The 14,046-nt window shown below is 41.9% G+C and overlaps 2 protein-coding genes across 2 annotated transcripts; both read right to left on the bottom strand.

Annotated features, from left to right (window-relative positions):
• Nucleotides 1–2,602: 2,602 nt before the first annotated feature.
• On the bottom strand, nt 2,603–3,954 carry LOC100839746 (probable WRKY transcription factor 70). Its single transcript, XM_003577086.4, has 3 exons — nt 3,500–3,954; nt 3,312–3,419; nt 2,603–3,203 (listed from the first exon to the last, which is right to left on the bottom strand). The coding sequence occupies exons 1-3, from the start codon at nt 3,874–3,876 to the stop codon at nt 2,774–2,776; spliced, it is 915 nt and encodes a 304-aa protein (XP_003577134.3). The 5' UTR covers nt 3,877–3,954; the 3' UTR covers nt 2,603–2,773.
• Nucleotides 3,955–8,836: 4,882 nt separating this feature from the next.
• Nucleotides 8,837–10,752, bottom strand: LOC104585213 (probable WRKY transcription factor 38). The gene is made up of 3 exons (XM_024463274.1): nt 10,383–10,752; nt 10,093–10,203; nt 8,837–9,307 (listed from the first exon to the last, which is right to left on the bottom strand). The coding sequence occupies exons 1-3, from the start codon at nt 10,691–10,693 to the stop codon at nt 8,974–8,976; spliced, it is 756 nt and encodes a 251-aa protein (XP_024319042.1). The 5' UTR covers nt 10,694–10,752; the 3' UTR covers nt 8,837–8,973.
• Between the last annotated feature and the right edge of the window lie 3,294 nt (nt 10,753–14,046).

Genomic DNA, 14,046 nt, shown 5'->3' with positions numbered 1-14,046 from the left:
AGTAAAATAATTTATATTTCTGTTTTTGTTAAAAGTAAACCAAGTTCCGGCTAGGTTACGAGCTTCTCAAGCTAACACGATGAGCGGCGATAAAACCCGTGAGATCTCGAGCTTTCCTGAGTCACGTCACATGTGCCTAAAGTTTTTTTTCTCAAAAAGAAAAAAATGTGCCTCAGTTCTTTTTTTTTTTTAGAACAATGTGCCGCAGGTTAACATGAAGAGGAGGTTCCCATGGGCTTATTGGGCCCCGTGTGTGCGAATTGGGCCTCAATACTTATGCAGCATATACCCATTTGTCTCCCGATATATAGGCCCATGATCTGACTGGGCCTGAAACAAACAGCGTAAGAAGAACTGGACCTAACACAAGTTGCTAGAAAAGACGCACATGAGCCCACGAGCTCGTGCCGGCCCAAGTGAGCTATTTAATCGGCCACTGTGTCATAATGCACACAAATTCCCATGCACTCCATTTTTGTGAACTTCTTTTTGTCCATGTATGTACAGTACTTAACAAAAGCACATATTACCAGGATAAAAAAAAGCACAGATTACCCAAAAAATATATATCGATGAAGGCATCTTCAATGTCCCCAAAAAAGGATAAAAGCATCTTCATGCAATGCTATACATAGAGTACAATATGTACATGTGGATATGTAGAGAATTCAAGCAAAAACATGACCATCCTCTATAGGCTATATATAGCCCATATATAGCCGGCCTGCACAAAAAAACTAATTAAGCATTTTAAAACGCAAAATATGTACCGTGTACTTAACTCTGTTTTTGTAGGCCAAAAATCGCATATTATTTTCAATCTTTTTATTGAGATTCTAAAGGCTCCATCACATGCTATGTATAGCATGCACAACTATTTTCATAATTTTTGAAAAGAAAAAAGGGGACACTCTTAGTTTATCTATCCCACTAATAAAATACACTCATTAGTTGTGTAGCCATACGTGGACCAGTCAAGCCAGGTGTTTGGTGAAAACGGCAGGGATAATTGTACAGTACGGAAGTAATATATATGACTTAGTTAAGCCATGAATGGCATCTTGTATTATTGTGTTTGATGCATCACTAGATACTCCAACTTGTACACTAACTTAAGTATAAACCATATTGAGGGTTTTGTCCTACATACGTAACAGTATATGATACTGTAAGTAGATGGGCGAGCATGTAACAGATAGGTTCCCTAGGCAGTTGTGTATGGTTGCAACATCGATCTCACTTATCTAATTAAGTACACCGAGCATGTACGACAAATTTGTGGCGGCCGTGGGTCAGACCATCACTATTTTAGCTAATTTGCTGTCATCACGACACATGTAATATGTGCCACTTGTCGTTAGTTAACTAGCCAGTTGCTTGCTGTCGCTGCATATCCAGGATATATACTATATACTATTATATAGTGTCAGTACTAAACAGAGGTACTCCAAGCTGTTTTTTATACAAGGGGTATCGTTTCTAAGCTAGCTAGATATGGGAGTACCGAATGAGACCACCATGACTGTAGATATATAAAGGGGTATCGATTTCTAAGATGTGCCGACGACTAACCAACCCATTAACATGATTGCGTAGTGAGTTGAGGCTCCATCTTTATCATCCAACTCTTTCCTTCATCCGCTTCAACGGCAGTATTGTGTTTTCCTGCTCTGGAATCTATATATGAGTTTTTCAACACCTTCACTCAGGTCATTTACGCGAGCAGAACTTAGAATAAGAGCAAGGGTGCCCATCTAGGTAGTCTTCAATTTCTTACTTTAGCATAGGAGCGCTCTCCAAAGGAGCTGCAACGCGATCGTCCGCGGGAAAAAGAGTTGGATTCGTCCCACCTATCTAGATCAAAGAAAACGCTTCTTCTATGGTTGCTATACCGAGAGAGTCATGAAACTCGCATGCAACTTAGAAAGGCACCAGATTGGGTTTATAGTTGGTAGTTAATTAATTCAGAAGTACTATATAGATGAAGTGTGATAACGTTTCAGAAATCGTGCAATCAAACTCTAGCTTCTTTATGTTTGAGAACGAGCAAATTAAGAACTACTACTATCTAGATAGGCTAGATTTTAATCAAACACTAGCCGGATGCCACCATGGCGTCAAGTTTTCCCCGAGAAATGATCTATGAACTGAAAATTGTATATATTTGGTCTTTCAACCGTGCTGAAGATTCTGTCAAAAAACCGCTTCACGCGGAGTCAATAACCATGTGCCCGTTGCATATGATGCATTCTATCCCTGACCGTTACAAGTTCTACCGAGATTCTGGCTGGTGAATGAAACTGATCAGTATTTCTAAGAATCCACATACTTGAGCCTGCACCAGAGATCGACAGTATTTATACTCCTAATTAGAACCATTACAGTACCCAGAACGAATATAAACCGTCCATTTTCTTTGATCTAAGAGATCAGATTAATCGGTACTCTCTAATACCACGGGTATATATGGAGTATCACTCCAAAAACAAGCTATCCGTGCTCTATCACAAATTAAGATATTTTAATAGATTTTAAGTATACTAGTTGTATTCACATCGTACAATTGGATTACAAGAAAAATAAAAACTATTAAAGAGGTGAATTTACTAGAAAAAAACTTTACTGTACTTCCTTCTTACTAGGATCACGAGGAGTATTCGGTACCATAAAATTTGCCTCTAATTATTAACTGAACTCTCATCCATGGACATATACCTTTGAACTAAACTCTAGGGAACGCTCAATTGCCTGACGTGTCTACTGAACTTTACTTTTACCAGTGTCCAAACTTCAGGATCCCATGGCCATGGCCATGCGCATCGTCCATCTCCCAAGCCGGGTCCGAATCCAACGGCTCGTAAGCGGCCACGTCGAACAACTGGTCATACTCCTCCGTGGCCAAGTCTTCTTCAGCCATGTCCAGCAGGCTGCTCTCCAGCGACGACTGGCGATGGTGGTCGATGACGGCAACCGAAGTGCAGGTCACCGAGATGTTGCTGCTGCATCGGCTGTCGCTGTCGACGACCGTGCCGTCGGTATCGCTGCTGCTGGGGGGCTTGCAGGTGTGTTGGCCATAGTAGACGACGGCGAACATGACTTGATCATCTTCGTAGACGGCGCCGGCGCCGTTGTCGTCTTTCTGCTGAACAGTCTTTGTTGCTTTGCAGCCTTGTTCTTGCCCGTAGGTGCACCTGTAGTAGCTCCTGCTTGATCCAATTTATATCTTCAGTGTGTACTATTTGCATGTATTTTCTTTTGCAGATCTGTTAATGAATTAACAGAAGTATGCAATAAAGATTGTAGCTAGATACCTTGGGTGCTTTGCGTTGTTGATGACCTTCTGCCCGTACTTCCTCCACTGGTGGCCGTCGTAGTGAGGAACAGGCGTTTCAAGTGTCACGCACTCATCGGCTAACCTCCTGCTCAAAATCACAATTAGCAATTGAAGATATTTTTTTATCAATCAATCATGTAGCTCTAGCATAAATTAACTCCCCACCTTCTCTTGCGCTGGCGATGGGGCTTGGCATTATCGCCGTCATCGGAGACGACGACGACCTTCTTGACTGATCTCTTCTTGTCATCCGCCATTAGCACCCCATCAGCATCAGCTCGAGCTTGATTCTCAATCTGACAGAGCTTGAGTGCGGCCATGGCCTTGGCCGAGCAGTCCAGCACGCTCTGGAACATCTGGGCGACGACGCCGGCACGCTCGTCGTCCACCAGCGCCGGCAGCACGACGGCGCGCAGCTGCGCCACCAGGGACTGTCCCCTCGCCATCTCCCTCAACGCCTCCACCTGAGACTGAGATGGTGATGATCCATGGCGACCGCGAGGAGAAGGATGTCTGCTGCTGTTCTTGGCCTCGACCTTCATTTTTCTCTAATTAGTTAAGAGTTTCTGATTAGGGAGCTCAGCTAGCTCTAGCTAGTAGTTATGGCGAATTGGCGATCTCTGTGTGTGTAGGGTTTATATATGGTGATGGAACCGCGTGATTAGAGGGCCAAGTTGCAGATAAATTCTGTTCTAATGCCAACTCGCAGGAGGGGATGGGTGTAACACGTGCGATAATTGGGGGCACGAGGTCCTGCACTAGCTAGCTCAGTCAGTCAGTCAACGTGATTTCAAATGTGCAAATATAAAGCAAATTCATTTGAACACATTTTTCAGAAAATTCGGTTTCGAGTTCGATCAGATGTATATATATCCAGAATTTCCAGATGCAGGCAATCAAATAATAACTCTTCGCAAAAAAATGCAATCAAATAATAAATTATGTACCTTTGAAAATCCGCTCGAATTCAAATATTTGTCGATGCATTTGGATCACCGCGCGCCGTCCGAGAAAGCTTATATTTCTCCTTATGGCATCTTTTTATTAGACTCCTTCCACTTTGAATAATTGGACCCTTATGTAAGTCCTTTGCACGTAGGAGCTCTAGACTATATATTTACTTCCTCCGATCCATAGAAAATGTCGCACGGTTAGCATAAAACGGGCGACATTTTTTATGAATCGGAGGAAGTATTATATTTATCTAGGGATCATACTATATATCCATCCGCGCACCTGCCCCCCACAAAAAAAAATCATATAACTGACATCCATTGTAAACACTTGATGAGAAAATTTAAAAAGAAGAAGAGAAAACGACAGTGCTTTTGTACATGCATGCACCTTGTGCTTGTGTCAGTTACTTATTGCTTTCATGTGACTAAAATTTAGGCCAGTCCATGTCACCATAATTAATTTTTCAGATTTTTTGAAAAATATAACCAAATATAATACGAATTCATGTATGTGAAATAATATGGAACGGGTGCTGAGTTTGATTTCATTTGCATGCATGCATGTGGTCAATGTCGTTTGTATCTATGCATGCATGATTAAGTTGAACAAGTCTGACCAGTAACTTAATTAACCCATCGTGTTCAGAACTAATCTGTTACAAGGCGCGCATGCATGTGTTCATGTGTATATGTATTTTTGAAGTCATAGAGCCCAAATCTCCATAGTATATACTACTGATTTTGACTTCATGTTCATGAGCATGTGCATCTGCATGGTCAATGTCAATGCTGTCCATGTGTTCCTGATAGTGCCCCGAAACACCCTCGCTTTCCCTTTTTGCAAAGGAGGTTATTTCTGTTTTAAGTAATGGTAAGAGGAGTGCCATCTTCGAAAAAGATAATACAGTATCGTTTTGTTTTCACCATTATATATACTCCACGATGAAATTAAACAATTGTGGCCAGTAACCCGTCGTGTTCAAGATCAGTCAATTATGTACTGCCATGAAAATATATATATATGCCGTCAAGATGTTAATGGCGTCAGGCTGGGAGAAGCAAGCTCATGTCATCGCAATCGCGTCACCTCCACGATCATATGCTGCAGGCAGAGCTAGGGGTAATTAAATTAATTCTAAACTCCCTCCTGAATATGTACATCGTTTTCATGCATGAGCTCAATCGGCAGGTGCATATATTGGAATTGCACTTAATTTGGAGTTTTACTAGCCTTTAATTTGCCACAAGTTTCCAGGAACCAGCTCATCTGTGATGTAGTGACATTGACTTTGGGAAGCATAGAAAGTGCATCGGAGTCCCAAAAGGCACCAGAGGATCCTGCTTACCACCTGATGAGTGATCTAATGACACTAACAGCCAATTAAGCATGTAGGATCAATGTAGAGTGTAGTGCCTGAAGGCACATCCAGGGCAGGGGCGAAGCCAGCTGAATAGAATAGAGCTAGAATCATCTTTAGGAGGATGGTGTACATCATCCTCTCCACATGAAGAGTTCCATTAACCTATGGTGATTTACGAAGTTCTGCAAGAATTCATTGGTATCAACCGAACCCAGTGCTTACACGGTAGCTCCGCTAATTCTTGAGCCAGGGGTGGTTACTGTCCTTACCGTGCACCGCCATCCCGTTCATGCAAGATAAACAGTTGCAATGGAGGGTAAAAAACAAGTACTTGGTCACCAAAGTTCGTGTAAATATTCGATAATACCATTATAGTATTTAAATTGGGCAAATTCCATTGAACAACGTTCCACGGTAAAATAATCTGCGATATTCTTTTACTCATCAATAATCAGTTGCACCCCTGGTTCATAGAATTGAACCGGTGCGCACATGTCGTTCTTGTTGGGGGAGGGTTTATCCTTATTTTGAAGCCTTTAAGCAACTACTCCCTCCATCCCATATTAAATGACTCGAATTTGCCGAAATATAGATGTATTGAATGCCCAAAAAGTGTCTAGATACATGTAACAGAAAGAAGTCACTTCATATGGGATGGAGGCAGAGGGGGGACCAGCAGGGCCCTATCACCTCATATGGGATGCCTAGAATTACGTCGCCTTTTCTTTTTGCTGAAGATGTAGGCGTGTATGACCCTGTATCAAAGAGAACAAAATATTTTATATTCAATTTTTTGTCTTTCGAATTTAACAAATATGGGAAGCACCGTCTGCCGATCCACATATAAAACTAAATACCATCAACTGACATCGGTTTGTCAATACATCCATACTTGTTTGTCTACAGGGCCGTATAGTGGCAGGTGCGGAGTGTGCAATCGTTCAGGGCCACCAAAAATTAGGGGCCTCCAAATTTAATCTTGGCACTACTAATTAGCTATGCTTAATTAACATCAGATTTGAAGCTCACTAAACAGAAAAAGGAAAGAAAAACGCACGAAGAAGGACAAAAGTCCTGCTTGTGCTTCTTCTGTACGTGTCCATTAGATCAGACCATCACTTTCGACCACAGGTCCTAGCGATCTGCACAGTTATTCGATTTTATTTTGGAAAATACTAAAAGGTTGATGATTTTCACTGGAACATAAGATTTGATGATTTTCTAAGTACAGTAAAAAAATGACATGTGTTGAAGTTATATAATTAAGTGGAATTTGGTTATGCAATCTTTTTTTATTTCTAGGGCCTCATTTTACTTTTCACACCAGGACCTCAGATTCCTAGATATTAGATACGGCCCTGTTTGTCTATAACCAGCTTCATTAGTTAGGTAAGCATTTCTTGTCAAGTAGGCCCTAGCTAACTGGCCGCCACAACGTTGTCGTATACCTGGCCGCGGATAATATCTTGTACTAGGCGATTCCTTTACTTGGTCGACGCTGCATGACACACATGCAGTGACAAATTGCGACACAACCAATGGCAAAAACTCATGCCTGCATGCATGCACACACAGGATTATACCCAGTACAACCTGGCAGGAATAGTAAACTTTATATAACCAGCTAGCTAGGTTTTGAAATGAACGACAGGCACACGTATAAATATATAATCGTTCTGATCGAACACACTCGCAAAGGCCGTAGATAAGATGGCATTAGGCGGACAGTTTCCATCTGACCAGAAATTTTTAATTTTTCCGGCTTCTTTTTTCCTCTGTTGGACGCATGCTCTGCCAGACGTCACACACATACGGGGCATATTTTTGACTCGACGAAATAGGCGAACCATGGCATTTGGTCATGATCTGTCCAGAAGTTTATAGGGTTAACGAAGCATCCAGCCCAACCCTGACTCCCTTATTCCAGCCCTCTCAATTACCTTTGAGGCTTGCCAGGATACTAATTTACCTGATGTGCTACCTAGGCCTTTTCTTATTGGATTTAGCTGGCGGATTTGCCGTAAGTGTCTTCAGATTTTGACGTTCTAAACATTATTATCACTCTCTCTTTTGGCCCGGGAAAACCCCTTTTCGAAAAAAGAAAAAGAAAACTCTCTCTTTTGGTACTCAAGTTGTGATCACTAGTATAGGTTCACGCAGACCTTTGTATCTAATAAATAGATGGTTCACAACGATTCAAGGGTGCCATGCATAAAAGTCTTATCCTTGTCTTGCTTCCCTGGTTAGGAGGAAAGCAAGAAAACCTTGGTTGACCATAACATTGTTGGAGAATCCAATAGCCGTGGATCCTCGATCAGTTGCTAATTGCTAATGCTTTGTCTTTTGCTAATCAATGCTTAATTATATCAGTCTCTTAGTTGTGTTGCTCGTGCTAGCTCGAGATGTTATTATACGATACCAAAACATGAAAAAATAATGCAGCTTGGTTGATCGCCGCTGGCAGGGACGAAGCTACGCCTTGTAGGCATCGGATGCAGGCCAGTGAACCCAATAAAAACTTGCAAATCAATAACAAACTTTTTTTTTTGACGAAACAATCACGGCGAGCTATTTATTGCCAATAGAGGGGTTGAGAGAATCAACCCCAAGAGAAAATACAGAGTAGAAATACATAAAACACGCACGAGCAAAGGGGAGGGGGAGGAAATCAATAACAAACTAGTGCAAGTTATTTCTAATTTGACGAAGATGAACCCAACTCGAAAAAGCTAGCTAACACCAGTGTTTCGCTCGTCTAAATTCGCCCCTAGCCACCTCCATGAGCTGCGCGCATCGAATTAATTCACCTCATGTGCAACTTTGTTCATACTTAATTTGGTTTATGATATAACATAAAAGAGAATAAACAGATTGAGTTTTTTGATTCAAATATGTGTTTTGCCCCTGAAAACCGGTTTTTATCGTAGGCCTTGGGACTGGCTAATTTCTTCCACATGATAATATTGAGCTTCAGGATAGTTGTTGGTGTGCCGCTGATTTTAGCAAGTACCATAACACACCAACTTTGTTGTCTGCCATTAATTTTGACCTCTGTTTTATTTGTTATGTATGAACAATTAATATAGCATGCGCTCTCCTACATACCTGCAGCCTACCAAGCACATGATGTCTCATTCATCACAGAACAGATAAATTTGCGCAAAATCAAACTAAATATAGCCTTTTCTTTATACTCTATCGATCGACATACACCTGTTGGCATGCATGAATGCATGTTTATTAAGAAACCGACAATCTATAATCAAGCAATGCTATCAAAATATATTGATTGTACCAACTAGTAGACTAACATTGCAGCTATCTAGCATATGATCTCCCAATTCAGCAGGGGATCGTCCAGCACCTCTAGCAGAGCCGACATGTTGAGTTCTCCCTCATCAAACTCCTGAACTTCTGTTGCCGATTGCACCATTTCTTCGACAGTCCGATCAAGATCCATACTGAGAAGCTGGGGCTGATCAGCATTGACGACATTGTTCATGTTCTCGCCGTTACAAGTGTGGTTCCCGTAGTACATAACAGTGTAATTTACAGCTTCATCACCATAACTGAAGGAACTTCCATTATGATCTTGTTTTTGAACCGTCTTGGTTGCTGAGCAGCTCCGTTCTTTGTAGGTACATCTGTAATAGCTCCTGTCATAACATAATACAAAATTATTAATTACATTTGAATCGATGGTGTAATAATGCGTAATTATGACGATTGATTTAAAGGATGCAGCTCTAGCTATTTCTAGGAAAGGTCGGTCTTTTGATCGTGGAAAAATCCTCCAGAAAATTTCAGATAAACTGAACTCATATAACGACACTAAAAACACACCCAAACTTAGTTTGAATATTCTAGATCATGTACTTGTGTCTATACCAACAAATGATCCCATGTATGTTTTTTTATGGAAATACTGTAAGGGAATCCGCCGCATGCATGTTGCCTTAATTTTATGGATTTTTCCTAAATCAACTGATTAATTTTTTTCCTTTTTTGTTCAAGGTTTCCATCTTAAATTCGAATACTACATATAAGTTTTTTTTTTACAAAACGCATATAAGTTTTCACTATAAACTTTTTATCCATGTTGTTTCTTAGAATGTCTAAAGCATTATACAATGAATATTTATGCAATCTTGGCACGATACATTCAGTAGAACTCCGAAAAGCCACACAAAAACAAGCCATTTTGAAATAAAAGAAACTATTTAAACATAGTTTTGACTTGAATCACAAGCTCAATACATGAGAAGAAATTCCATTTTACACTAGGCTGATATCTACAAATGGGAGGTTAACAGAATATTACAGGGGGAATTCAAAACCATTATCCCAGTGGTACACGTACCCACGATGAGGCCTTTATCAGGGTGGTGCATGGTCACTATGAGTTAGCAATCTGAGTTTAACAAAATCTATATATGTATACCTAGGGTGTTGCATTCCATTGATGTTCTTCTGCCCATATTTTCTCCACTGGTGACCATCGTAGTGGGGAACATTGGTTACTAGTGATCTTGATTGCTTGCTTCCCTTCCTCCTATAATAGTAGTAGCACAACACAATATTTGGTGAGAAAATTAAAATGAACATCCAATTAGTTAATCAATCTGAATTAAGAGTGTTATTTTATTTGAGTTTGTAAGTTGCAATCAATTTGAAGAGGATGGGGCCAGATATAATTAATTGTGCTGCTGCTCCTTTGCATGAGATACAAACCTTCTCTTCTGGTCTGTAGGGCTCGTCTTCTCCAACCTCTCACCAGCAGCACTAGTACTACTAGCGTTCTTCCTCACCAACACCAAGGACTTGTCGTCGACGGCCGGCCTGGCTCGTATGAGCCAGGAGACGGCGCTGGTGTTGCAGCCGATGACGTCCTCGAAGAGCTGGGCGGCGAGCTCCGCCATCGATGCGCCGCCACCGCCGACGTTATCACGGGAAACAAGCGAGGGAAGGATGAGCGCCCTGAGCTGCGTGACGAGCTCCTGCTGCCGCCTCAGCAGCACCTCGATCTCCTCGCAGGCCGCCATTGATTTGATGACGATGACGTGTACGTGATGCTGTTGTTGTTGCCAAGTCGCTGTAAATTGGTTCCTTGTTTCTTGCCTAGATGGCTGGAAGATGGGGATTTATAGGCACGGACCGGCCGGTCTTCGCACGCGCACTTGATGGACCGGTGTTTGTTTATATGTGTATAGCTAGGATGAATTAAACTTGATGCATGGCCGATGAATAGAAGACCAAGGTTAATTTGTAACTAAAGAAAGAGTGAGACGTCGATTTCATAGCGTGTGCGAATGGGGATTAGGGAGACCGGCCGGCCGGCCGGGAGAATTTGATCCCAGGCAGCTACCTAATTAAGCCTAGACTCTAGCACGATCCATGAAAGAGCTATAGCTAGGCGAGTGAGACTTATTTGGACTCAACTTAACACATGCATGCATGCATTCCGAAGCTGTACAGAGTTCACTCACTTCCAAACCGGCCCAGCCAAGATTATCGATCGTTCGATCATTGATGAACGCGCTTAGCTAGCTCGCAGCTAGCTGGAAGGTTCCTTAATTTGCTCTCATCACTCACTCTGGTCCTCCTCTAGCTCTTCAGTCTTCACCACACCTCCCTACTAATTAATTAATTACCGGGTGACTGATCGGCGATCTTTGATCCCCACTGTCAAAATATATAGACCCAAAAGGAAAATCGACGCTCGATCGATCGATCCTTCCTTTTTGGATAGTGATACATACGGCCCAGGTGATGTTAATTTCCTTTTTGGATAGTGTGTTGCTACTAGTGCTGTTGTGCAGGAGACCAATTCGGTTTTTGCACAATGGCAAAGTTTCCCATTTTGTTGCAATTGATAACCCGATCGGTCTTTCATACCCGAATTATATTACTGGTGGATCGAGGCCTTCGGCTTCCACAGGATTGACATCAGCTATATATAAATTCCGATTAATATAACCAAACTGATCTCTGGAAAAATCCCGCTGCTTGGGAAGATCCAGCTAGGAAGCTTCTACTCTACTCGAGATTTCTGCCATGGAGAATTATTCACTCTTGCACTTGCAACAAACAAAGATGGGCTGTAGTGGTAAAAGAAAAAAGAAGAAGATGGCTATAGACAACGTGTTCGTGACTTTAATTTGACGATTCTATCATCTTTTTCCATAAAATTGTGTACAAGTTTTACAATGGTTGGCAATTTTAGGAACCGTCCAACCTAATTGATCAAACGGTGAAAAAAGAAGAAGTACTGGAAAGTACTAAAATAAAAGTACTGAAAAGTACACCGATGGCAAGATTAAAACTATGGTCTAACGTACAAATTATCTTAGCATACCCACCGGTCAGAAATCTCCACTAACCTCCTCTTCTTCCTCCCCCAGTCTTCTCTCTTCTCCTCTCCGTCCCCGACCTTGCCCAGCTCGCGCCGCCGACTCTCCTCCCCTCCGCCCGCCTTCCCCCCACCCGGATCCGGCAGCCCCCGCCCTCCTCATCCCCCACGCGCCGCCGCGAACCTTCGCCGGCCGGATCCGCACCGCCGTGTTCCTCCTTGCGTGCGCCGCCCAGGCCTCATTGCCTCCGTGCCTCATCCTCGCGCGCCGGCACCCGAGCCTCGCCGCGCGCCGCCATGGCCTCCGCCGGCGCCCGAGCAGAAGGAGGAGCCCGAGGCCTCCTCCTGGCGCCGCCCACCTCGTGCTTCCCCAAGCGCCGGCCTCCTCCTCGTCCTGGCCGCTGCCGCCGGCGTCCTCCTCCTCTTGGCCGCCACTGCCCCCAAGCGCCGGCCTCCTCACTACAAGAGAAATAGCCCGTAGAGACATTATTTTTGGTTCGTAGAGACACTGTAATTGTCTCTACATAACTTTAGACACACTTGGTACAATGCCACAAAACTGCCACTACGGACAGTGTCGCTATGTGTGATGAGACAATAATAAAACGTCTCTATTGTTTTAGACATTGCATAGAGACACTATACCGTCTCTACATTTCGTAAAGACATTGCATTGTGTCTCTATATTTTTTAGACATTTCATAGAGACACTATATTGTCTCTACATTCAATACGACATTTTGTAAAGACATTAAATTGTGTCTCTATACTCATGTGCTAGAAAATATACATTGAAAAAATCATGTTGAAACCAATCCTCGAACTGAAGACCTTAAGGAAAACTACACACTCACCTAACCATCTCAACCTGATACCAATTCTTGCTTATACTTCTAATGAATCTATTATGAGTAGTCTGCTACATGTCTCAAACTTGCTAAGAATGTCTCTACACAACATAAAATTTGTCTCAAATAGTGTCTATAACCATACCGTAAGGTCATTTCATCAAGTATCTCAAAACCATGTCTCTACATGAGTCTTGTGACAATCTATTAAATGCCTCAAAAAATGTCTCTACACCATAATGTCTCAACTAGTATCTCTATATTTAAGACATTATCCATAGCGCCTCATATACTGCCTCTACATGAAACTCTGTCTCAAAATTGTCTCTAGGTACAGACAAAGAGTATATTGCCTCAATGAAAATGTCTCTACAAGACATTTGTGTTGTAGTGCCTCCTCGTCCGTGTGCAGATTTGTTTCATCACTTTCTTTGTTTAATCACTACCTTGTAATGTGTAATGTATAGAAACTAAATTTCATGCTTACATCCATGTCAAATGGTCATGGCCTTGCAGATGATCTTTAGCAAGCCTGTTGGTTTCATCACTACCCGATGTTTCCAGATCATTTGCCACGTACTGAAAATCCAAGGTGAGTCATAGTTTTGCAGATTGATGGTGAGGCAGTTGTGTGATTTGCAGAGCTTTAGCTAATAGCCTAAATACCTTCAGCGTGCATCATCCATCAGCCTGGAAGTTGAATAATTATGTTTGCAAGCTAGTACTAGCTAATGATAGCAGCATGCATTCATCGCACTGCTGATTTGTTGTCACAAAAAATTTACCTAGGCTTTCTTGTTGGGCTAATCGTAAAGAACAAGCCTTTGTTTCTTTCATCGAGGCTCATGTTTTGGTCTCTAAATTTATCTAGTACAAACAGCGAATGCATGTGAACAAGTTATAACCGATTACGAATTGACGGATTCGATTGGCCTGCCTTGCAAGTAAAACCTTCAAATTTAATAACACACTTAGAACTTAAAAGTAAAAGTGTACCACCAACATGGGAAATGAAACTGGTCAATGTTTATTCATAAAACTTTTGTACTGGTGCCTTAAAACTGTGAACATAAAAATGGAACTGTTGTTTCCTTGTATTCATCAACATCTAATAGATATACATTCTGGAACAGGAATGTTGACGGCTGCTGTTTCTGGAGATGTTTTTGCTTCTCCACTTGTTGATTATATTTTAGCT

Source organism: Brachypodium distachyon, chromosome 4, assembly GCF_000005505.3.
Source record: "Brachypodium distachyon strain Bd21 chromosome 4, Brachypodium_distachyon_v3.0, whole genome shotgun sequence".
Classification (NCBI taxonomy): Eukaryota; Viridiplantae; Streptophyta; class Magnoliopsida; order Poales; family Poaceae; genus Brachypodium; species Brachypodium distachyon.
Note: the sequence above shows the minus strand (reverse complement) of the source record. Positions and strands in the feature narration are given on the sequence as shown.

Excerpts from the sequence above, each read along its gene's own strand:
- LOC100839746 (XM_003577086.4), bottom strand. The coding sequence starts at position 3,876 with ATGAAGGTCGAGGCCAAGAACAGCAGCAGACATCCTTCTCCTCGCGGT. Across the intron at positions 3,420-3,499 it reads CATCGCCAGCGCAAGAGAAG|GAGGTTAGCCGATGAGTGCG; the intron begins GTGGGGAGTTAA and ends GATTTTGAGCAG. Across the intron at positions 3,204-3,311 it reads AACAACGCAAAGCACCCAAG|GAGCTACTACAGGTGCACCT; the intron begins GTATCTAGCTAC and ends TGGATCAAGCAG.
- LOC104585213 (XM_024463274.1), bottom strand. The coding sequence starts at position 10,693 with ATGGCGGCCTGCGAGGAGATCGAGGTGCTGCTGAGGCGGCAGCAGGAG. Across the intron at positions 10,204-10,382 it reads CCTACAGACCAGAAGAGAAG|GAGGAAGGGAAGCAAGCAAT; the intron begins GTTTGTATCTCA and ends CTACTATTATAG. Across the intron at positions 9,308-10,092 it reads AATGGAATGCAACACCCTAG|GAGCTATTACAGATGTACCT; the intron begins GTATACATATAT and ends ATGTTATGACAG.